At 50.2% G+C, this 18,881-nt stretch overlaps 2 protein-coding genes and 1 non-coding gene across 4 annotated transcripts in view; 2 read left to right on the forward strand and 1 right to left on the reverse strand.

Annotated features, from left to right (window-relative positions):
- The first annotated feature begins 754 nt into the window (after nt 1–754).
- Nucleotides 755–14,490, forward strand: ECSCR (endothelial cell surface expressed chemotaxis and apoptosis regulator). The gene is made up of 10 exons (XM_050795082.1): nt 755–902; nt 5,260–5,304; nt 5,636–5,686; nt 5,839–5,898; nt 6,896–6,940; nt 7,985–8,098; nt 8,477–8,575; nt 8,784–8,820; nt 13,871–13,967; nt 14,136–14,490. Exons 1-10 carry the CDS (start codon nt 842–844, stop codon nt 14,142–14,144), a joined length of 618 nt encoding a protein of 205 aa, XP_050651039.1. The 5' UTR covers nt 755–841; the 3' UTR covers nt 14,145–14,490.
- Nucleotides 14,491–15,033: 543 nt separating this feature from the next.
- LOC126957849 (U5 spliceosomal RNA) lies at nt 15,034–15,149 on the reverse strand. The gene has a single exon (XR_007726992.1). It is a non-coding gene; the product is annotated as a U5 spliceosomal RNA (small nuclear RNA).
- Nucleotides 15,150–18,539: 3,390 nt separating this feature from the next.
- The window catches only part of DNAJC18 (DnaJ heat shock protein family (Hsp40) member C18), a 38,367-nt gene continuing 38,025 nt past the window's right edge, over nt 18,540–18,881 (forward strand). For both annotated transcript variants that reach the window (XM_050795056.1, XM_050795055.1), the window contains exon 1: nt 18,540–18,639. The gene's annotated coding sequence lies outside the window, so the exon portion shown is untranslated. The remainder of the gene's footprint in view (nt 18,640–18,881) is intronic.

Below are 18,881 nucleotides of genomic sequence, written 5' to 3' on the forward strand. Positions count from 1 at the left end.
GAATACTGAAAAAAGTCACAATGCTGGCTTGTAGTCTGTAAGAAAGAGAATCCTGGGATAAGGATGAGTGCTGCCAGATGCTGAGGACAGGGGACACCTCACCCCAGTGAGGGTGCAGAGGGAGGAGTGTTTCAAATAGGTACTCTTGCTTTTCTATTAATAACAACAATACCAGGCATGGTGGCACATGCCTGAAGTCCCAGCTACTTGTGAGGCTGAGGCAGGAGGATCACTTGAACCCAGGAGTTTGAGTACAGACTGGGCAATATAGCAAGACCCAATCTCTTTAAAAAAAGTAAAAAAGGAATAATAATCATGCATGTTGGGCCTCTCTGAAAGATGTAGGGAGTCCTATCTGCATTGGGATCCCTGAGGAGGGAGAGGAATGTGGAGAATTCAGAGTCCAGGGAGCATGGGCGGCTGGTGGGCTGGGCTTCCAGGCTGAATCATGGGAAAGAAGAACCTGGTCTGAAACAGTACTGGGCGGGATTGGTGTTAGATTCCAGAAAAAACCCCAGGCGGTCTGTGGTGGAACCTGATGGATCCCTCAGAAGGGAAGAGAATGGGGATGGGGCCAGGTTACCATGGTTGATCATTGTGCATAGGCACTAGAGGCCACGCTGGGCAGGCACAGTTGCTGCTGCAGCCTCACATCCTCATCTGGACATGGCTGAGCAGGGCCCCTGGAGCTGGTCCCAATGTGTTTCCTTCTATTCTTTTGACAGGAAGCTCCTGGAGAGCCAGTCCCCACCCCCACCCCGCCCCAGCTCTCCCTCTCTCTTCTCCACTATGGACAGAGCCTCCACTGAGCTGCTGCCTGCCCGCCACATATCCAGCTGACATGGGCACCGCAGGAGCCATGCAGCTGTGCTGGGTGATCCTGGGCTTCCTCCTGTTCCGAGGTAAGAGGCGCCTGCCACTTTTCCACAGCAATTCCTCTCCGCAGCTGGCCATTCTAGGCGTCAGTCCCTTTCTCAGAATACACATGCTTTCCATCCAGGGACTGTGCCCAGGGGAAATTCCAGAGCCTTTTCATGAAGGGGATCAGTTGGATTGGGGGTCCTGATTACCAGGCAGGGGTAAATGGAGCTATGGTTAAACCCTCTTGTGGGAAATTGCCCTGGGGGAGCTGGGCTCCCCATAGAGGCTGGCCTCCTGAATCGTGGGAGGGAGCTGTGTTCGTGCGAGACCCAGGCCCAAAGCTTCTTCTAGGATGTGCTCAGGCTATTCATGACGCTCATCTTCTGATCTTCAGGAAGGGCTGACGACGGCCACTCTATCAACTGTTCTAAGACAAATCCTCTGCACCTTGGGCTTCACAGGGAATCTGTTCTCTCCTTTCACATGAGAAGTAGCAGCCTAGGAATTCCAAATGTTGATTTTAAACTTAAATCACAGCAAGAGGGACTCAGGTTAGACACAAAGAACTGTTCACCAAGGAGGATGTGCATAACATTCTCACATCCAGGGGCTAGAGGAGATGACCTCCAGAGAAGGCTACACGGAAACGGCACCTCTCCGACAGGCTCTGCCAGCCAATGAGTTGTGAAGCCACTCATAGGGGTCCTGGCATCAGGGAGCAGTTGCTGGGAATCATGATGAGTCCAGGACATTTTGACTCACAGGGCAGCAACTTCCCTTTGACCATCTCTGCCCTGCCCCCACCTCACCCTCTACAAGTCCTCTGTGCTCAAAGCAGCAGAAAGAGTGCGCAAGAGGGTTCGGATGGGGAGGGGTGGTGGCCCCCCATCGGTGGTGGGTGAGAGGCCTGAGTACCAGAACACTGCCTCCTGGAGAGGTCAGGCATTTCTCTAAAAGCCCATGGGCTGGAGGACAAAACTCTGATTGTCTCCATCCCCTTCTACCCCCTCCATGACAGAGTCACAGTTCTCGGGCTGGGGGTCTAGGCTGTTGTGGAAACTGCAGGTGAGGCTCATGAGGTGGCATTTCCACAGGCCTAGACTTTTCCCAGCCTCCCTACACACTGTTTTCTCCAGGCAAGTGCCAGGGCTCTCAAATGCCCTGTGTCAGCTCTACCTAAGCCGCTATCACTGCCCCCCTGAGTTTCCTAACCTCTCATCCTGAAGTGTGCAGAGCACTTCCTGGCTCCTTCATCTTGATGGACTGAGGAATCCTGAGCACATTCAGGCCCATAAAGGGACTTGACTATGGATACCCAGAGGCAGGGCAGACTTGAGACCTGGAGGATTTGAGAGAATGGGGCAAAAACAAAAGTGTCTGGTCTTCATTGAGCTTGTCAGGTACTGCGTTAAGTGCTTCATATGCATTTTCCTTCCCTCATAACAATTTGCGAGGTACTAATACCACTTGCATTTTACTTAGTTATTTTTGAGACAGGGTCGCTCCACTGCCCAGGCCAGAGTGCAGTGGCGTGATCATGGCTCACTGCAGCCTTGACCTCCTGGGCTCAAGCAATCCTCCTGCCTTAGCCTCCTGTGTAGCTGGGGGCTACAGGCACAAGCCACCACACCTGGCTAATTTTTGTATTTTTTTGAAGAGCAAGGTTTTACCATGTTGCCCAGGCTGGTCACTTGCACTTGAAAGAAAACTGAGTCCTAGGCCAGACAGCAACAATGCCAGGACTTGAACTCAGGCTTGCTGGGCTCCATTAACACCCACGATTTTAACTACTAAACTATGCTTCTGAGGAAAATGGGGAGGGGTGCGTGTGGAGATAGACTAGAAGGGGATAACGCAGACAGGATTAGAGAGGGGAAACCAGGGAAATCAGAAATTCCTGTGGCTAGAGCTCTTTGGGCGTCTGCAGGCCCCGTGGTCAGAGACACCCTCTGCTGTAGACACAGATGCTCGCTAAGTCCCTCCCCTACTCACAGAGGAATCTTTGTTGGTGACAAGAAGTTTGGGTAGTGGGAGGGGCAAGAGGCAAGGAAAGAGCAGGCTAGTGGGTCTTGAAGCTTGTGACTTTGGAACTCCTCCTAAGCCACTGAATAGTTTTCTTTCTAGATAAATGCAGAAGGGCAGTTCCTTGTGCCTTCCCACCAAAAATTAAGTTATAACCTTACAGCATTTAGATAGTACATTAGGCTGGGCATGGTGGCTCACGCCTGTAATCCCAGCACTTTGGGAGGCTGAGGCGGATGGATCACCTGAGGTCAGGAGTTTGAGACCAGCCTGGCCAACATGGTGAAACCCCATCTCTATTAAAAATATAAAAATTAGCCGGGCATGGTGGCAGGCGCCTGTAATCCCAGCTACTCAGGAGGCTGAGGCAGGAGAATCCCTTGAGCCCAGGAGGCGGAGGTTGCAGTGAGCTGAGATCGTGCCACTGCACTCCAGCCTGGGTGACCAAGAGAGAAACTGTCTCAAAAAAAGAAAAAAAAAGTACATTAGATATGCTGGATTAGTAACGGATAGATGTTTTCAGGTCATGCCTTGGGTTAAAAAGATTCTCCCAGGGTCATCCCCAGCTAGAAAGGGTTTTCTCTAGCCTGGGCTTCCTGTAAATTTTAACTCCCCTCTTGACCATCCTCCTCCCCGCAACAAGGGAATGGGACTCTCAGAAATGGTGATCTAGAAAAACATGGCCCAGGGTTTGGTAATTTTACACTTGGAAACAATTAATTCTACACTATCCAAATGATAGCCCCATGGAGGAAGGCAGTGGCTTAAGGAAAATAAGCACAGCAGCAGGCTGCTACAGGCAGGGGTGGACCCCTGGCACCCAGCCGCCTCTGTCCACCCAGGCCTGGGCTGAATGCTCCCCTGATGCTGAGAGGCCAAGGGAGCAGCAGAGCCAGGCCAGGGGCTTCAGTCCCCACTCAAACAGAGGGACGGGAACCCAGCTGGGCGGCTCCACTTCCCCACGTTGTTTTCCTTTCACATTGTTCACAGGTTTCAAGAATGATTTCATTGTGGAAAATGAGCAAATACAACCTGACCTTTCAGGTTCCACATACACAGCAGGACACACACAGGGGCACATGAGCATGCACTCACTTTTGCACAGAGCCCCGCAGACACACTTGTACATACAAAAAAGCCACTGAGGGCTTCTGGCTGGGGACTCTTGGTGACTGACCCCTCTCTGGGTTTGGTCAATAACAACCATGTTCTATGTATCCTCTGCCTGTAAAAGTGAATGGGTTGCTCATGCTAGAGCTTCCCTGCCTCCTATATATACCTCAGAACTTACTTCCTGCACAGGCCCCTACCTCCAGCCAAGATACAAGCCCTAATCCCCATCCCCATCTCACTCACCTTCCCATCTCTCAGCCCCTTCCCTGGGGGCAGGACTAGGGTGACAGTAGCTTAGGGTAAACATTAGCCTACGGACCTGGAGTCCTGGGCCCTTCCTTGTCAAGGTGTGGCAGGTCCTCTGTCCTTCCTTAGAAATGTCACTAGTTTAAAATAACCTTCCCCTGACCCTGCATCACGTTGGTAAAATGCCCATGTTAGATTGAAGAGACAGGGAGGGACTTCGGGACCCTGAGCCATGAGGTGATGGTGATGTTGCTATTGAGTCACAGTCTCGGAGGAAGCCAGCACCGTGAGCCACAGCCCGCACCCTTTAGCCCTCTGCCTAGTGTGTCTGCCTTCTAGCATGGTAGGCTTAGAAAGCCAAAAGGGTTTTTTCTGTTTTCTTTTCTTTTTTTTTTTTTTGAGGGATGGAGTCTCACTTTGTCGCCCAGGCTGGAGTGCAATGGCACGATCTCAGCTCACTGCAACCTCCACCTCCCGGGTTCAAGTGATTCTCATTTCTCAGCCTCCCAAGCAGCTGGTATTACAGGTGTGCACCATCAGGCCAGCTAATTTTTGTATTTTTAGTAGAGGCAGGGTTTCACCATGTTGGCCGGGCTAGTCTTGAACTCCTGACCTCACGTGATCCACCCACCTTGGCCTCCCTAAGTGCTGAGATTACAGGCCTGAACCGCCGCACCTGGACAGTGTTTTCTTTTCTTTTCTTTTCTTTTGTTGAGATAGGGTCTCTGTCTGTTGCCCAGGCTGGAGTGCAGTGGTGCAATCATAGCTTGCTGAAGCCAGCCTCACCCTTCTGGGCTCAAACAATCCTCCCACCTCAGCCTCCTGAGTAGATAGGACTCCAGGTGTGCACTACTATGCCTGAAGAATTAAAAAAACAAAACAAAAAAAAACCTTTTTAAAGAGACAGGGTCTTGCTATGTTGCCCAGGCTGGGCCAGAAGGCTTTCTGAGGGTTCCTCTCTAGGCTCTGTGCTAGGCAGGGGACTTACCAAGCTATGTGTTTTGCTTTCTCTTGCAGGCCACAGCTCCCAGCCCACAGCAACCCAGACCTCTAGCTCTCAGGGTAAGACCAAACATGGCTCTACTCCAGCGTGTAGGCCTAGGAACTTAGGAAGGGTGAGAGGAGCTCTATGCCAATTTAGCCTTAACCTCAGGGGGCTGGGACTGTGGCTGGAGCAGGAGCTCTCAGGACTCACCAAAGCTGAGCTCATCTAAGAATTTTTTTTTTCAGCCTGGCCGAGTCTAATGTGCCTTGAAAGAAAAAAGAGGTGAATGGTTGGGAGTGAGGGGTGGGGAATGGGGTAGGGAGAAAGACACACAGATCTAGGGAAGAAGAGAGGGAGATGGAACAGTAGGAGGCCGTGCACCCCTCAGCCTCAGATGATCTGTTTCAGGAGGCCTCGGCAGTCTAAGTCCGACCACAGAGCCAGTTTCTTCCAACCCAGGTGAGTGAGTGCGGTTACTGAGGTCCCGGCTCCTGCCCCACATCCATTCATTCAGACCTGCTTGGAGCCCAGGGGTTCTTGGATGGGCGAGGGAGTGTGGTGTCACTAAACTTGCCCTACCTCCCACTCACCAACTGCTTCTGTCCTTGCAGGATACATCCCTTCCTCAGAGGCTAACAGCCCAAGCCATCTGGCCAGCACCGGTACGCCAGGTACTGTGTCATTCAGACTGCAAACGCCATCCAGGGAGGGCCCAGTGAGGACCCCGACACAGTTTCTGCTCTAAAAGAGAATATAGACCCGGGCGAGGGGGAACAGACAAGGAAACAGAACCTCACATTGATGATGACATGCAGGGTGAGAAGGGCTGCGGTGGGCACAAGCAGAAGTGTGGGAGCCCAGGCACATGTCAGTCACTTCGGACTTGGGGGCCAGGGATGACTCCCAGAAGCGGCTTCTGAAGCCAAGCTGAGAAGGGGTCAGCTGAGCACGTGGAGGCTGTGGGATGGAGGGTAGCGGGGCTTATTCCAGGCAGAGGGAACTGCCCAGAGGTGAACAAGAGAATGGCCCCTTCTGGAACTGGAAGCAGGAAAGAAGAGGAAGATTTTGGACTGAAGAGCCCTCCCGGTGCACAGGCCGGCCAAGGCCCTGAGCAGGCCCACATGTGCTTCCTCATTCACAGCAGCTCCAAAGAAGGCTGCGCAGGCCCCCATGGCACCCAGTAAACCTGTGACGCCGAGGGCAGGCACTGCGGATGGGCTCTTCCTGACCTGGCTGGGCCTAACTTGGGCCAAGCCACAGATGCACACATCAGGACTTGTTGAGTGCCCAAGGCGAGGGGCAGCGGTGAAAAACACTGGGTTCCATCTGGATGGGTTCCTTCTGCCCTCTTCAGGAGGCCACAGGGGTCAGGACCGACATCAGTGGCACCCTGGCTCAGGAAAGAAAGAGGCTTGGTGGGGCATAGAGGCAGAAACTTGGGCCTGGTCACAATGAAGGTAAAAGGAGCTTAGACTTGAGACTGAGAAAGGCATAGCCAGAGAGGAGAGGGAGGGGAAGGATACCCCAAAATGAAGGAAAAGGAAGGCAGAAAAGGCCGGGAAAGGGCTAGAGTCCTCTCAGGCAGGGAAGATTGGCCTTTGCTTAGCAGCGAGGGAGAAGAGCTGCTGGGGGATGCCCCCATCTTGGTCATGCTGTTTCATGGTGCAGGCGCAGGTGTCCCCAGCAGTGGAAGAGGCGGAGGCACAAGCAGAGGTATGTCCTGCTGCGCTCACCCTGAAGAGCAGTGGGCAGGAGATGTCTGTGACCCTTTCTCTCATCTTATCTCTTGGCTCTCAGATTTTTTATTCTCCCAGACTTATTTGGGAAGGGGGAGTGAGGAGGGATAAGGAAGTGGAACAGCAATTGGGCCTGAAGTATGATGCGTTGAGGAGGGAAGACACAGGTGACATAGCACCTTTTTTGTTGTTGAGAAGGAGTCTTGTTCTGTCATCCAGGCTGGACTGCAGTGGTGCGATCCCGGCTCTCTGCAACCTCTGCCTCCTGAGTAGCTGGGATTACAGGCACGTGCCATCAGGCCTAGCTAGTTTTTTTGTTTTGTTTTGTTTTGAGACAGAGTCTTGCTCTGTCACTCAGACTGGAGTGCAGTGGCACAATCTTGCCTCACTGCAATCCCTGCCTCCCGGGTTCAAGCAATTCTCCTGCCTCAGTCACCTGGCTAGCTGGGACTACAGGCACGTGTCACCATGCCTGGGTAATTGTGTATTTTTAGTAGAGATGGGATTTCACCATATTGCCAGGTTGGTCTCGAACTCCTGACCTCATGGTCTGCCCACCTTGGCCTCCCAAAGTGCTGGGATTACAGGCGTGAGCCACTGTGCCCGATTTTTTTTTTTTTTTTTTTTTTTTTTTTAATTTTTAGAAGAGATGGGGTTTTACCATTTTGGCCAGGCTGGTCTCAAACTCCTGACTTCAAGTGATCCACCTGTCTCAGCTGCCCAAGGTACTGGGATTACAGGCATGAGCCACTGCACCAGGCCAGCATAGCACTTTTTAAGAGAGTCGGAAACCTTTGCCCTTAACAGGCAGCCTGGTTTGTTGGAGCCTTGCCTGAGCAGAAACGTTCCTCCCACCTCAACCCTGGCACAACACAGACGGCTCTATTTTGCCCAGTCTGACCTCATAGCTCTGCAGCATAACGTCCGGTCCTTCCCTAGGGGGAAGCGGGAGGGAAGCTAGCTCTCTCTGATAGGCTGTGTCAGTCCCCTTCACTGATGCCCCAACCCCACTCCATTTTAGACACATTTCAAAATGTTCCCCCCAATTCAACCACCATGAGCCTGAGCATGAGGGAAGATGCGACCATCCTGCCCAGCCCCACGTCAGAGACTGTGCTCACTGTGGCTGCATTTGGTGAGAGCGGGAGGAGAAGGTGGGACATAGAAGGGAACCCCACCCCTGGAATTGACCTGGACTCTAGGTCTGGAAACGCAAGTTCAAATTTCACCCATTTGTTCCAGGAGGTTCTGGCTTATGAGGAAGACCCTTGTGGGAGGGGGGCTCCTGCCCCTCCAGTCCACTCTTCTTAGTTGTGCTGGGTTCCATGTTCTCGGGGGGATGGAGAGAGGGCGGCAGGCTGAGAGCTCACCTGTTCAGCAGAGAAGTGGAACTCACTTTGCTCCTGGAGCCTGTCTACAAAGTACTCAGCTGGGAAGGGAATGCCAGACTCTTGTTGGCCCCCGTTTTGTCGCCCCGACTGGCCCCCTTCACCCCATTCTTTTCTCTGTTCAGGTGTTATCAGCTTCATTGTCATCCTGGTGGTTGTTGTGATTGTCCTAGTCGGTGTGGTCAGCCTGAGGTTCAAGTGTCGGAAGAGCAAGGAGTCTGAAGGTGCGTACCCTGCCCTCAGGGACCCTTTTCCCCTCTGCTGGCAGACCCAGGGCTAGAGCCCCAGCTCACACCAGCCTGCATCTGAGGGAAGGAATGGCACATGAGTGCCTCTCCATGAGCGGGAGGGTCCCCTGGTGGGCTTTGAGAGGAAGGCTGGACTTGTGAGTTACAGCATGTGAGCCCCAATCCGTGCCTTTGGCTTTTACAGATCCCCAGAAACCTGGGAGTTCAGGGCTGTCTGAAAGGTAAGAACGTCAGAAGCATCTTCTATCTGACACCCAGATCCCAACTCCCAGAGGGAACTCACACTTCCCGCCTTCCACACGCACACACCTACACCCCCACACATCACACACACACCCACACACCTGAAACCCACCACACACCCTACACCTCACTACACACACCCACACACCACACACCACACACCCCCACACATCACACACACACCCACACACCTGAAACCCACCACACACCCTACACCTCACTACACACACCCACACACCACACACCCCCACATCATCACACACACACCCACACATCTCAAACCCACCACACACCCTACACCTCACTACACACACACCCACACACCACACACCACACACCCCCACACATCACACACACACCCACACACCTGAAACCCACCACACACCCTACACCTCACTACACACACCCACACACACACCACACACCACACACCCCCCACACATCACACACACACCCACACACCTCAAACCCACCACACACCTACCTACACCTCACACACCACACACACACACCACACACCACACACCACACACCCCCACACATCACACACACACCCACACACCTCAAACCCACCACACACCCTACACCTCACTACACACACCCACACACCACACACCACACACCCCCACACATCACACACACACCCACACACCTGAAACCCACCACACACCCTACACCTCACTACACACACCCAAACACCACACACCACACACATTATACACATCACACACACACCCACACACCTCAAACCTACCACACACCCTACACCTCACTACACACACCCAAACACCACACACCACACGCATTATACACATCACACACACACCCACACACCTCAAACCCACCACACACCCTACACCTCACTACACACACCCAAACACCACACACCACACACATTATACACATCACACACACACCCACACACCTCAAACCCACCACACACCCTACACCTCACTACACACACCCAAACACCACACACCACACACATTATACACATCACACACACACCCCATGTTATACACACCTCCCACACACCTCAAACACACCACATGCCCCATATCCCACTAGACACACATCTCACACACCACTCACACCACACACACACACCCCCCCACACACGTCAGACACACCACACACCCCACACCCCACTGCAGACACATACCCACACACCACACACACACACCCTACACATCACACACACCACACACACCCCATACATCACACACCACACACACCACACACACCCCATACATCACACACCACACACACACACCCCACACACACCTCAAACACACCACACACCCCACACATCACACACCACACACACACACCCCACACACACCTCAAACACACCACACACCCCACACCACACACACACTACACACCCCACACCACACACATATCCCATATTATACACACACCACACACACACATCACAAACACACCATATACCTCACACACCACACATACCCCATACTATACACACACACCCACACACCTCAAACATACCACATGCCCCACATTCCCACACTACACACACACCCACACATCTCACACGCACCTCACATACCACACACCACACACATCTCATACTGTACACACCACCCTCACACACACTTCAAACACACCACATACCACACCTCCCACCCCCCACACTACATACACACCCACACACCACACATCCCCTACACATCACACACCACACACACCCCATACTATACACACCCCCAACACATACCACAAACACACCACACACTCCACACCCCACACTCCACACACATACCCACCTACCACACACACCCCACAAACCACACACACCCCATACTATACACCCCTCTACACACACACCTCAAATACACCACAGGCCTCATACCCCACACACCACACTCCACACACATACCACACACCACACACACCCCACACTATACACACACACCACAAACCTACCACATACCCCACACCCCACACTATACACATATACCCACACACCCCACATATCATATACACACACTCCTACACACCACACACAACACATCCCACACCCCACACTACTCACACACACCCATACACTACACACACCCCCCACATACATTCACATACCACACACACTCCATACTATACACACACTCCCACATACACCACAAACACACAACACATCCCATACCCCACACTACACACACACCCACACACCACATACACCCCATGCACCACACACACACCCTATACTATACACACACATCCCACACACACCATAAACGCACAACATGCCCCATACCCCACACATCCACACCACAAACACACACCCCCCACACCCTACACTATACATACACACCACATACATACATCCTATACTACACACACACACCCACACCCTATACCCTACACACCCACCCACACCATACCCACCCTTATACCCATACTATACACACCCACCCTCCCCACACACATACCCCACACACCCACCCAAACCACACACACACCACACATCCCATACCCCACTACACATATCCACATCACACACCCCACACCCCATACCCAACATACACACCCAAACAACACACATACACCACACAGCCACACTTCACACACATCCCCCCATACCATACACACACACCACACCACACAACACACACACACCCCATACCCTATACTACACACACACCACACACCTCATACTATACACACACACACCACACACCCACCCAAACCACACACACATCACACACACACACACCCTGTACCTCATACTACACACACACCACACACCCACCCAAACCACACACACACCACAAACCCACATGCCACACAAAACACACACGTACCCCATATTATACATACACACAACATATACATCTCACACCACACACACCACACATACACCTCACACCACACACACCACACATACACACTCCCCCACACATCACATACACTATACATAACACTCCCATACCATACACACACACCCCACACACCGCATACCACACACACACCCCATACCACACATACCACACATGCATTACACCACACACACACACCCCCAACACCTCACACCACATATCCCATACCACACATATGCACCCCTCATTACCACATACACATCCCACACACATACAATCCTGACAGGCTCCCCTGAGGCCAGGGCTGTGGTGGGCAGGACAGGGGCAGACATGAAAAGGAATAATCAAATGACAGGAGATGGACTGAAACTCTTCAACCCAAGGGCTAAGCCTCTATAACCCCATCATGAAAAGTGTAGGAATTCAGATTCTAATACAAAAAGACATTCTCTCTAAGCTTAGGAACCACTTACTGAATACCTATTATGTGCCAAACACAATGGTATATATTTTATAATATTATCTCAAATCTGTATAGCAATCGTTCAAGGTATATATTACCTTTTTTTTTTTTTTTGAGATGGAGTCTTGCTCTGTTGCCCAGGCTGGAGTACAGTGGCACGATCTTAGCTCACTGCAACCTCCGCCTCCCAAGTTCAAGTGATTCTCCTACCTCAGCCTCCCAAGTAGCTGGGACTACAGGCATGCACCACCACACCCGGCTAATTTTTGTATTTTTAGTAGAGACACAGTTTCCCCATGTTGGCCAGGATGGTCTCAAACTCCTGACCTTGTGATCCACCCACCTCAACCTCCCAAAGTGCTGGGATTACAGGCATTAGCCACTACGCCCAGCCTCTTTTGTTTTCTTTTTTTTTTTTTTTTTTTTGAAGGACAGGCTTGCTTTGTTGCCCAGGCTGGACTGCAATGATGCCAACAGGGATCAAATGATCCTCCCACCTCAGCCTGTCAAGTAGCTGGGACTACAGGCATGTGCCACCATGTCCAGCTAATTTTTAATTTTTAAAATAGATATGGGATATCACTATGTTGCCCAGGCTGGTCTCAAACTCCTGGTCTCAGGTGATCCTTCTGCCTCAGCCTCCCAAAGTGCTGGGATTATAGGTGTAAGCCAAGACATTACTTCATTATACATTTTTAAAACTGAGGCTTTAGGCCGGGCGCAGTGGCTTACGCCTGTAATCCCAGCACTTTGGGAGGCCAAGGTGGGCGGATCATGAGGTCAGGAGTTCAAGACCAGCCTGGTAAACATGGTGAAACCCAGTCTCTACTAAAAATACAAAAATTAACTGGGTGTGGTGGCAGGTCCCTGTAATCCCAGCTACTTGGGAGGCTGAGGCAGGAGAATTGCTTGAACCCAGAGGCGGAGGTTGCAATGAGCTGAGGTAGTGCCACTGCACTCCAGCCTGGGTGACAGAGCAAGACTCCATCTCGGGGGGGAAAAAAAGTTGAGGCTTTGGCGGATGTGATGGCTCATGCCTGTAATCTCAGTACTTTGGGAGGCTGAAGCAGGTAGATTGTGTAAGCTCAGGAGGTCAAGGCTGCAGTGAGCTGTGATTGTGTCACAGCACTCCAGTCTGGGTGACAGAGCAAGACCCTGTCTCAATAAAAACTAAAAAAATAAAATTGAGGCTTTAATAGAGACTGTAACTTGGTAAAGATCAAACAAGTAGTAGGTAGTAACACCAAAATTTAAATGCAAGTCTTGGCCAGGCACAGTGGCTCACACCTGTAATCCCAGCACTTTGGGAGGCCAAGATGGCCAGATCCTTTGAGGTCAGGAGTTCAAGACCAGCCTGGCCAACATGGTAAAATCTTGTCTCTACTAAAAAATACAAAAATTAGCTGAGTGTGATGGCACATGCTCGTGATCCCAGCTACTCAGGAGGCTGAGGCAGGAAAATCGCTTGAACCGGGGAGGTGGAGGTTGCAGTGAGCTGAGATGGCGCCATTGCACTCCAGCCTGGGCGACAGGCGAGACTCCATCTCTAAATAAATAAATAAATGCAGTCTTCTGGTCTTCAAAGCACACTCTCATTTCATTATGATTCACCACCAACATATAGATTTTTTGAGACAAAGGTCTAAGGCTCAACAACCTCACAGTTCCTTGACTCTCCATTGCCCTGCCCTCCTCCTCTCTTTAACCCAGACACCCTTCCTCCCCCAGCTGCTCCACAGCCAATGGAGAGAAAGATCGCATCACCCTTATCTCCATGAAGAACATCAACATGAATAATGGCAAACAAAGTCTCTCAGCAGAGAAGGTACATTTTTTGTTTCCTGCCTTCCTTCCCCAAATTCACCTTTCCCCTCCTCCTCCTCCTTTCAGGCCAGAAAGGAGATACTTTCAAAGACCCTGGCTCTTCTCCCCTCTTCTCTACCCCGCCACTCCTAAGAAGTTCACTCTTCCCCATTATGCATTTATTTTGCAGGTTCTTTAAAAGCAACTTTGGGTCCCCATGAGTCCAAGGATGATGCAGCTGCCCTGTGACTACAAGGAGGAAGAGATGGAATTAGTAGAGGCAATGAACCACATGTAAATTATTTTATTGTTTCATGTCTGCTCCCAGATCTAAAGGACACTAGCATTGCCCCAGATCTGGGAGCAAGCTACCAATAGGGGAGACACTTTCCTATATGGACAACTGCTGTGGAAATACTGCCTGCTTCTCCCACCTTCTCAGAGCCACAGGAAAGAGGAGGTGACAGAGCGAGAGCAAGGAAAGTGACGAGGTGGATTGATCCTTTCTACTTTGCATTAAAATTATTTTCTAGCCTGCAGTCTAATTACTTTTAAGGTCTATGCTCCCATGCACATTTCCTAACATAATGTTCTAGCAGCTTTTGGGCCTTCTTTCCAAGGCCAGACATACATGCGGGTTTCTGCCTTATGGGCAGCTCTCTGAGAAACTTGGATGGTCGATAGAAGGGACTTTGCGTCAGGTTTTATCAGGTTCACCTGGGTGGTGGTGTTGTCGCTTTTGTTTTTTTTCTTCAGATGGAGTCTCACTCTGTCTCCCAGGCTAGAGTGCGGTGTTGTGATCTTGGCTCACCACAACCTCTGCCTCCCAAGGGTTCAAGTGATTCTCCTGGTTCAGCCTCCCAAGTAGCTGGAGCTACAGGTGTGTGCCACCATGCCTGGCTAATTTTTGTACTTTTTTAGTAGTGACGGGGTTTTACCATGTTGGTTACGCTGGTCTCGAACTCCTGACCTCAAGTGATCCACCTGCCTCAGCCTCCTAAACTGCTGGGATTACAGGTGTGAGCCACCACACCCAGTCATTTTGTTTGTTTGTTTGTTTGTTTGTTTGTTTTCTTCTTCTTTATACTAGCCCTGCTAAAGGAAAGCCTCAAAAACTTAGTTAAAAGCTCAAAGTTGCTCCTCTCCACAGGAATCTTTAGTAAAAGGTGAAAGATTTATATGATCTGAAGAGAAACCAGAGTATCACCTGGTTTATTTTTATTAGTAGGGCTGAGGCGACTGACTAACCACTCTAATAGAGGAGAGAAACGAGGGGCTGTAAACAGTGACCAGTCATCACCAAGGAAGTTTTGACTAGGAAATGCCAATGGGGAGAGGTGAATGAGATGAGGACAAATGTCCTCTGCCTGCCCCCAGGTAGACATGCATCACTTTGGTCTTAGCTATGGGATAAACACTGGGAAGGTTTGCGGTGAAGATAGGTCTGTGACTTCATCAACACAAACCCCACCCACTTTACCCCATACAACAGTTATCTTGTGTCCTAGATATAGAATAAAAGATTGTAGAAATACTGGAAAGTCATTTAAAGAGAAGGAGGAGAAGAAAGGAGGTGTCTGCTTTCTTAGTCATGTCTACCATGACATTAGTTTGGAAATGAATCTTGTGGAAAATTGAGGGACGAGTCATCCATGCGTGTCTTTCAGGAGTATTTAACTTTATAAGTACCGCTAATTGGCAGTTTGGAACATAGGGAGAACACTGCTTACTCATTCTGAAGCAACAATATGCTATTTTTTCCTGATTCGGGCTTCTCAAGGCGATGAGAGAGACAGCCTAGAACAAAAAGTTTCATCTTCTCTGTCTCATTAAAACTATTAAAATGAGACTGTGGAAACCTAGTGAGCAGGGCATAGTGGCGCATGCCTGTAATCCCAGCACTCTGGGAGGCCAAGGTGGGAGGATCGCTTGAGGCAGGAGTTCACGACAAGTGTATTAGACCATTTTCACACTGCTGTAAATAAATACTGGGTAATTTATAAGGAAAGAGGTTTAGTCGACTCACAGTTCCACATGGCTGGGGAGGCCTCACGAAACTTACAATCACAATGGAAGGGAAGCAGGCACCTTCTTCACAAGGCAGCAGGAGAAAGAGTGAGCAAGATCAGGGAAAACTGCCTTATAAAACTATAAGATCTCGTGAGAACTCACTACCATGAGAACAGCATGGAGGAAACCACTCCCATTATCCAATCACCACCCACCTGATCCCTCCCTCGACACGTGGGGATTATGGGGATTACAATTCAGGATGGGATTTGGATGGAGACACAGAATCAAACCATATCAACCAGCCTGGGCAACATGGCAAGCCCTTGTCTGTACAAAAAAATACAAAAATTAGCAAGGTGTAGTGGCACATACCTGTGGTCCCAGCTACTCAGGAGGCTGAGGTAGGAGGATCACTTGCTTCTGGGAGGTAGAGGCTGCAGTGAGCCATGGTTGATTGCACCACTCTCCTCCAGCCTGGGTGACAGGGTAAGGTGTGAAAGAAAAAAAAACAAAGGAAGAGGAAGAAGGAAGGAAGGAAGGAAGAGAGAAAGAAAGAAAAGAAAGAAAGAAAAGAAAGAGAGAGGGAGGGAGGGAGGGAGGGAAAGAAAGAAAGAAAGAAAGAAAGAAAGAAAGAAAGAAAGAAAGAAAGAAAGAAAGAAAGAAAGAAAGAAAGAAAGAAAGAAAGAAAGAAGAAAAAAAAAAGAAAAGAAGAGAACTTACTGTATTCTAAAATCTCCCAGGACAGGGCCTGTAACCTGCCCATGCCTGTAGCTCCTGTGTGACACACTGTGCCCAGCACTTCCTAGGTAATATAAACTGGCTCTTGGGTGAAGGAAATCTCGTCCTAAGATTGGGTTCTGCCACAGACTTGCAGGTTGACTTTGGGTGAAACTGTCCCCCTCCTCCAAGCCTGTTCTCTTACATTTTTACTTTTTTTTTTTTTTGAGACAGGGTCTCACTCCATCTCCCAGGCTGGAGTGCAGTGGTACAATCATGGCTCACTGCAGCCTTGAGTTCCTGAGCTCAACCAGTCCTCCTACCTCAGCCTCCTAAGTAGCTGGGACTCTTGGCATGAGCCACTGCACCTAGTTAATTTTTAAAAATTTTTTGTAGAGACAGGCTCTTGTCGTGTTGGCCAGGCTGATCTCAAACTCCTGAGCTCAAGTGATCCTCCTCCCTTGGCTTCCCAAAAGTGCTGGGATTACAGGCATGAGCTACTGTGCCTGGCGGGTTTTAAAGTGAGCTGGCTGGACAACTTGGCCTTCACTACCTTTTCTCATTCTTATATTCCACAGTTCTGTAGACTCTGGACATAAGAAAAAATGAATAATATGTGCTAAGTAGAGATCACTCTGGGTAGACAAGTCGCAGGCGACTCTGGACAAGCCTTTCACATTCTCAGGAGTTCCAATTCTCCTGTGTATTAACAGGGAAGAAGGTGTCCTACCTGGCCATTGCTACCTCACAGGCTAGTGACTAGGTAAAATGGGATAATAAATGTGGAGATACCTGGGAAGTGAGCAACTGTAACAGACAGCTTGGAGTAGGTCACCAGCACCCAGGTCCCACTTCAGGATCAAGGCACTTGTTCCCCAGCTGTGGGATTGTTGGCTGCTGAGGACTCACAGCTGGTTGATGATTGGCTGTGGGGGTTGGGAGTGGGGATGAAGACCTGGACCCCCTGCCTCAATTACCTGGCCCCCATTCCTGCTTCCCTTACTCCTCACAGCTGTTGTTCCAGGAGTGCTCACCAAGAAACCTTTAGTACGCAAATCTCAGTGTCTTGGAGTCTATTTTGTGGGGTACCTAACCTATGAAAGCAATACTGCAGTATTTTTGTGGGGGAGGGAAGACAGGGCCTGGCTCTGCCTCCCAGGCTGGAGTGCAGTGGCATGGCACAATCACAGCTCACTGCAACCTCAAACTCCTGGGCTCAAATGATCCTCCTGCCTCAGCCTCCCAAGTAGCTGGGACTATAGACATGTGCCACCCCGACCAGCCAATTTTTAAAAATTTTTTGTAGAAATGAGGTCCTGCTACGTTGCTCAGGCTGGTTACAAACTACTGGGCTCAAGAGATCCTCCCACCTCGGCCTCCCAAATTTCTGGGATTACAGGTGTGAGCCATCACACCTGGCTAGTTTTGTTTTGTTTTTTTTTTTTTGAGATGGAGTTTCACTCTTGTTGGCCAGACTGGAGTACAATGGTGCGATCTCCACTCACTGCAACCTCTGCCTCCCAGGTTCAAGCAAGTCTCCTTCCTCAGCCTCCTGAGTAGCTGGGATTACAGGTGCCTGCCACCACGCCTGGCTAATTTTGTATTTTTAGTAGAGACGGGGTTTCACTATGTTGGGCAGGCTGGTCTCGAACTCCTGACCTCAGGTGATCCGGCCACCTCAGCCTTCCAAAGTGCTGGAATTACAGGCGTGAGCCACCGCGCCCAGACTTGGCTAGTATTTTTTAAATAATTCATATGTATTTGATTTAAATCTCACAGCCAACAGCACATGACTTACTAGCCAGTTCTGGTCCAACATCCACCATTGGGATGGAACTCCTCAGATGACATAACAATGCCTAGGATTCTGTTTGTGCTGTTGTTATTCTGCCTGCCATGGGCACTCAGTTCAGCTGCTCATCATACTGGACTAATCAGGTCAAGGACATGGGGCTTCACTCTAGGTAACTCAGCTGACATCTTCATTATAAAACCACACATTTTCCTCTGACTCTGGGCAATGACCTGCATATATAAGCTGTTAGTCATAAGGTATTTATATGTGGGGGAAGAGGGAGAGAACTGGTATTAATAATCTATGAGATTGAAAGGATTTTACTCTGACACTGACACTGTACCCTGACACTACCACATGAGCCATGTGGATTTTCCTGTTGCTAAGTAACTCTTTCCTTTGGGAAAGGGT

The sequence above is a fragment of the Macaca thibetana genome, chromosome 6, assembly GCF_024542745.1.
Source record: "Macaca thibetana thibetana isolate TM-01 chromosome 6, ASM2454274v1, whole genome shotgun sequence".
Lineage (NCBI taxonomy): Eukaryota > Metazoa > Chordata > Mammalia > Primates > Cercopithecidae > Macaca > Macaca thibetana.

Bases quoted from the DNA above. Each gene is read 5' to 3' on its own strand.
- ECSCR (XM_050795082.1), top strand. From the start codon at position 842: ATGGGCACCGCAGGAGCCATGCAGCTGTGCTGGGTGATCCTGGGCTTC. The intron at 5,305-5,635 runs GTAAGACCAAAC...GATCTGTTTCAG, and splicing joins CCAGACCTCTAGCTCTCAGG to GAGGCCTCGGCAGTCTAAGT. The intron at 6,941-7,984 runs GTATGTCCTGCT...ACTCCATTTTAG, and splicing joins AGGCGGAGGCACAAGCAGAG to ACACATTTCAAAATGTTCCC.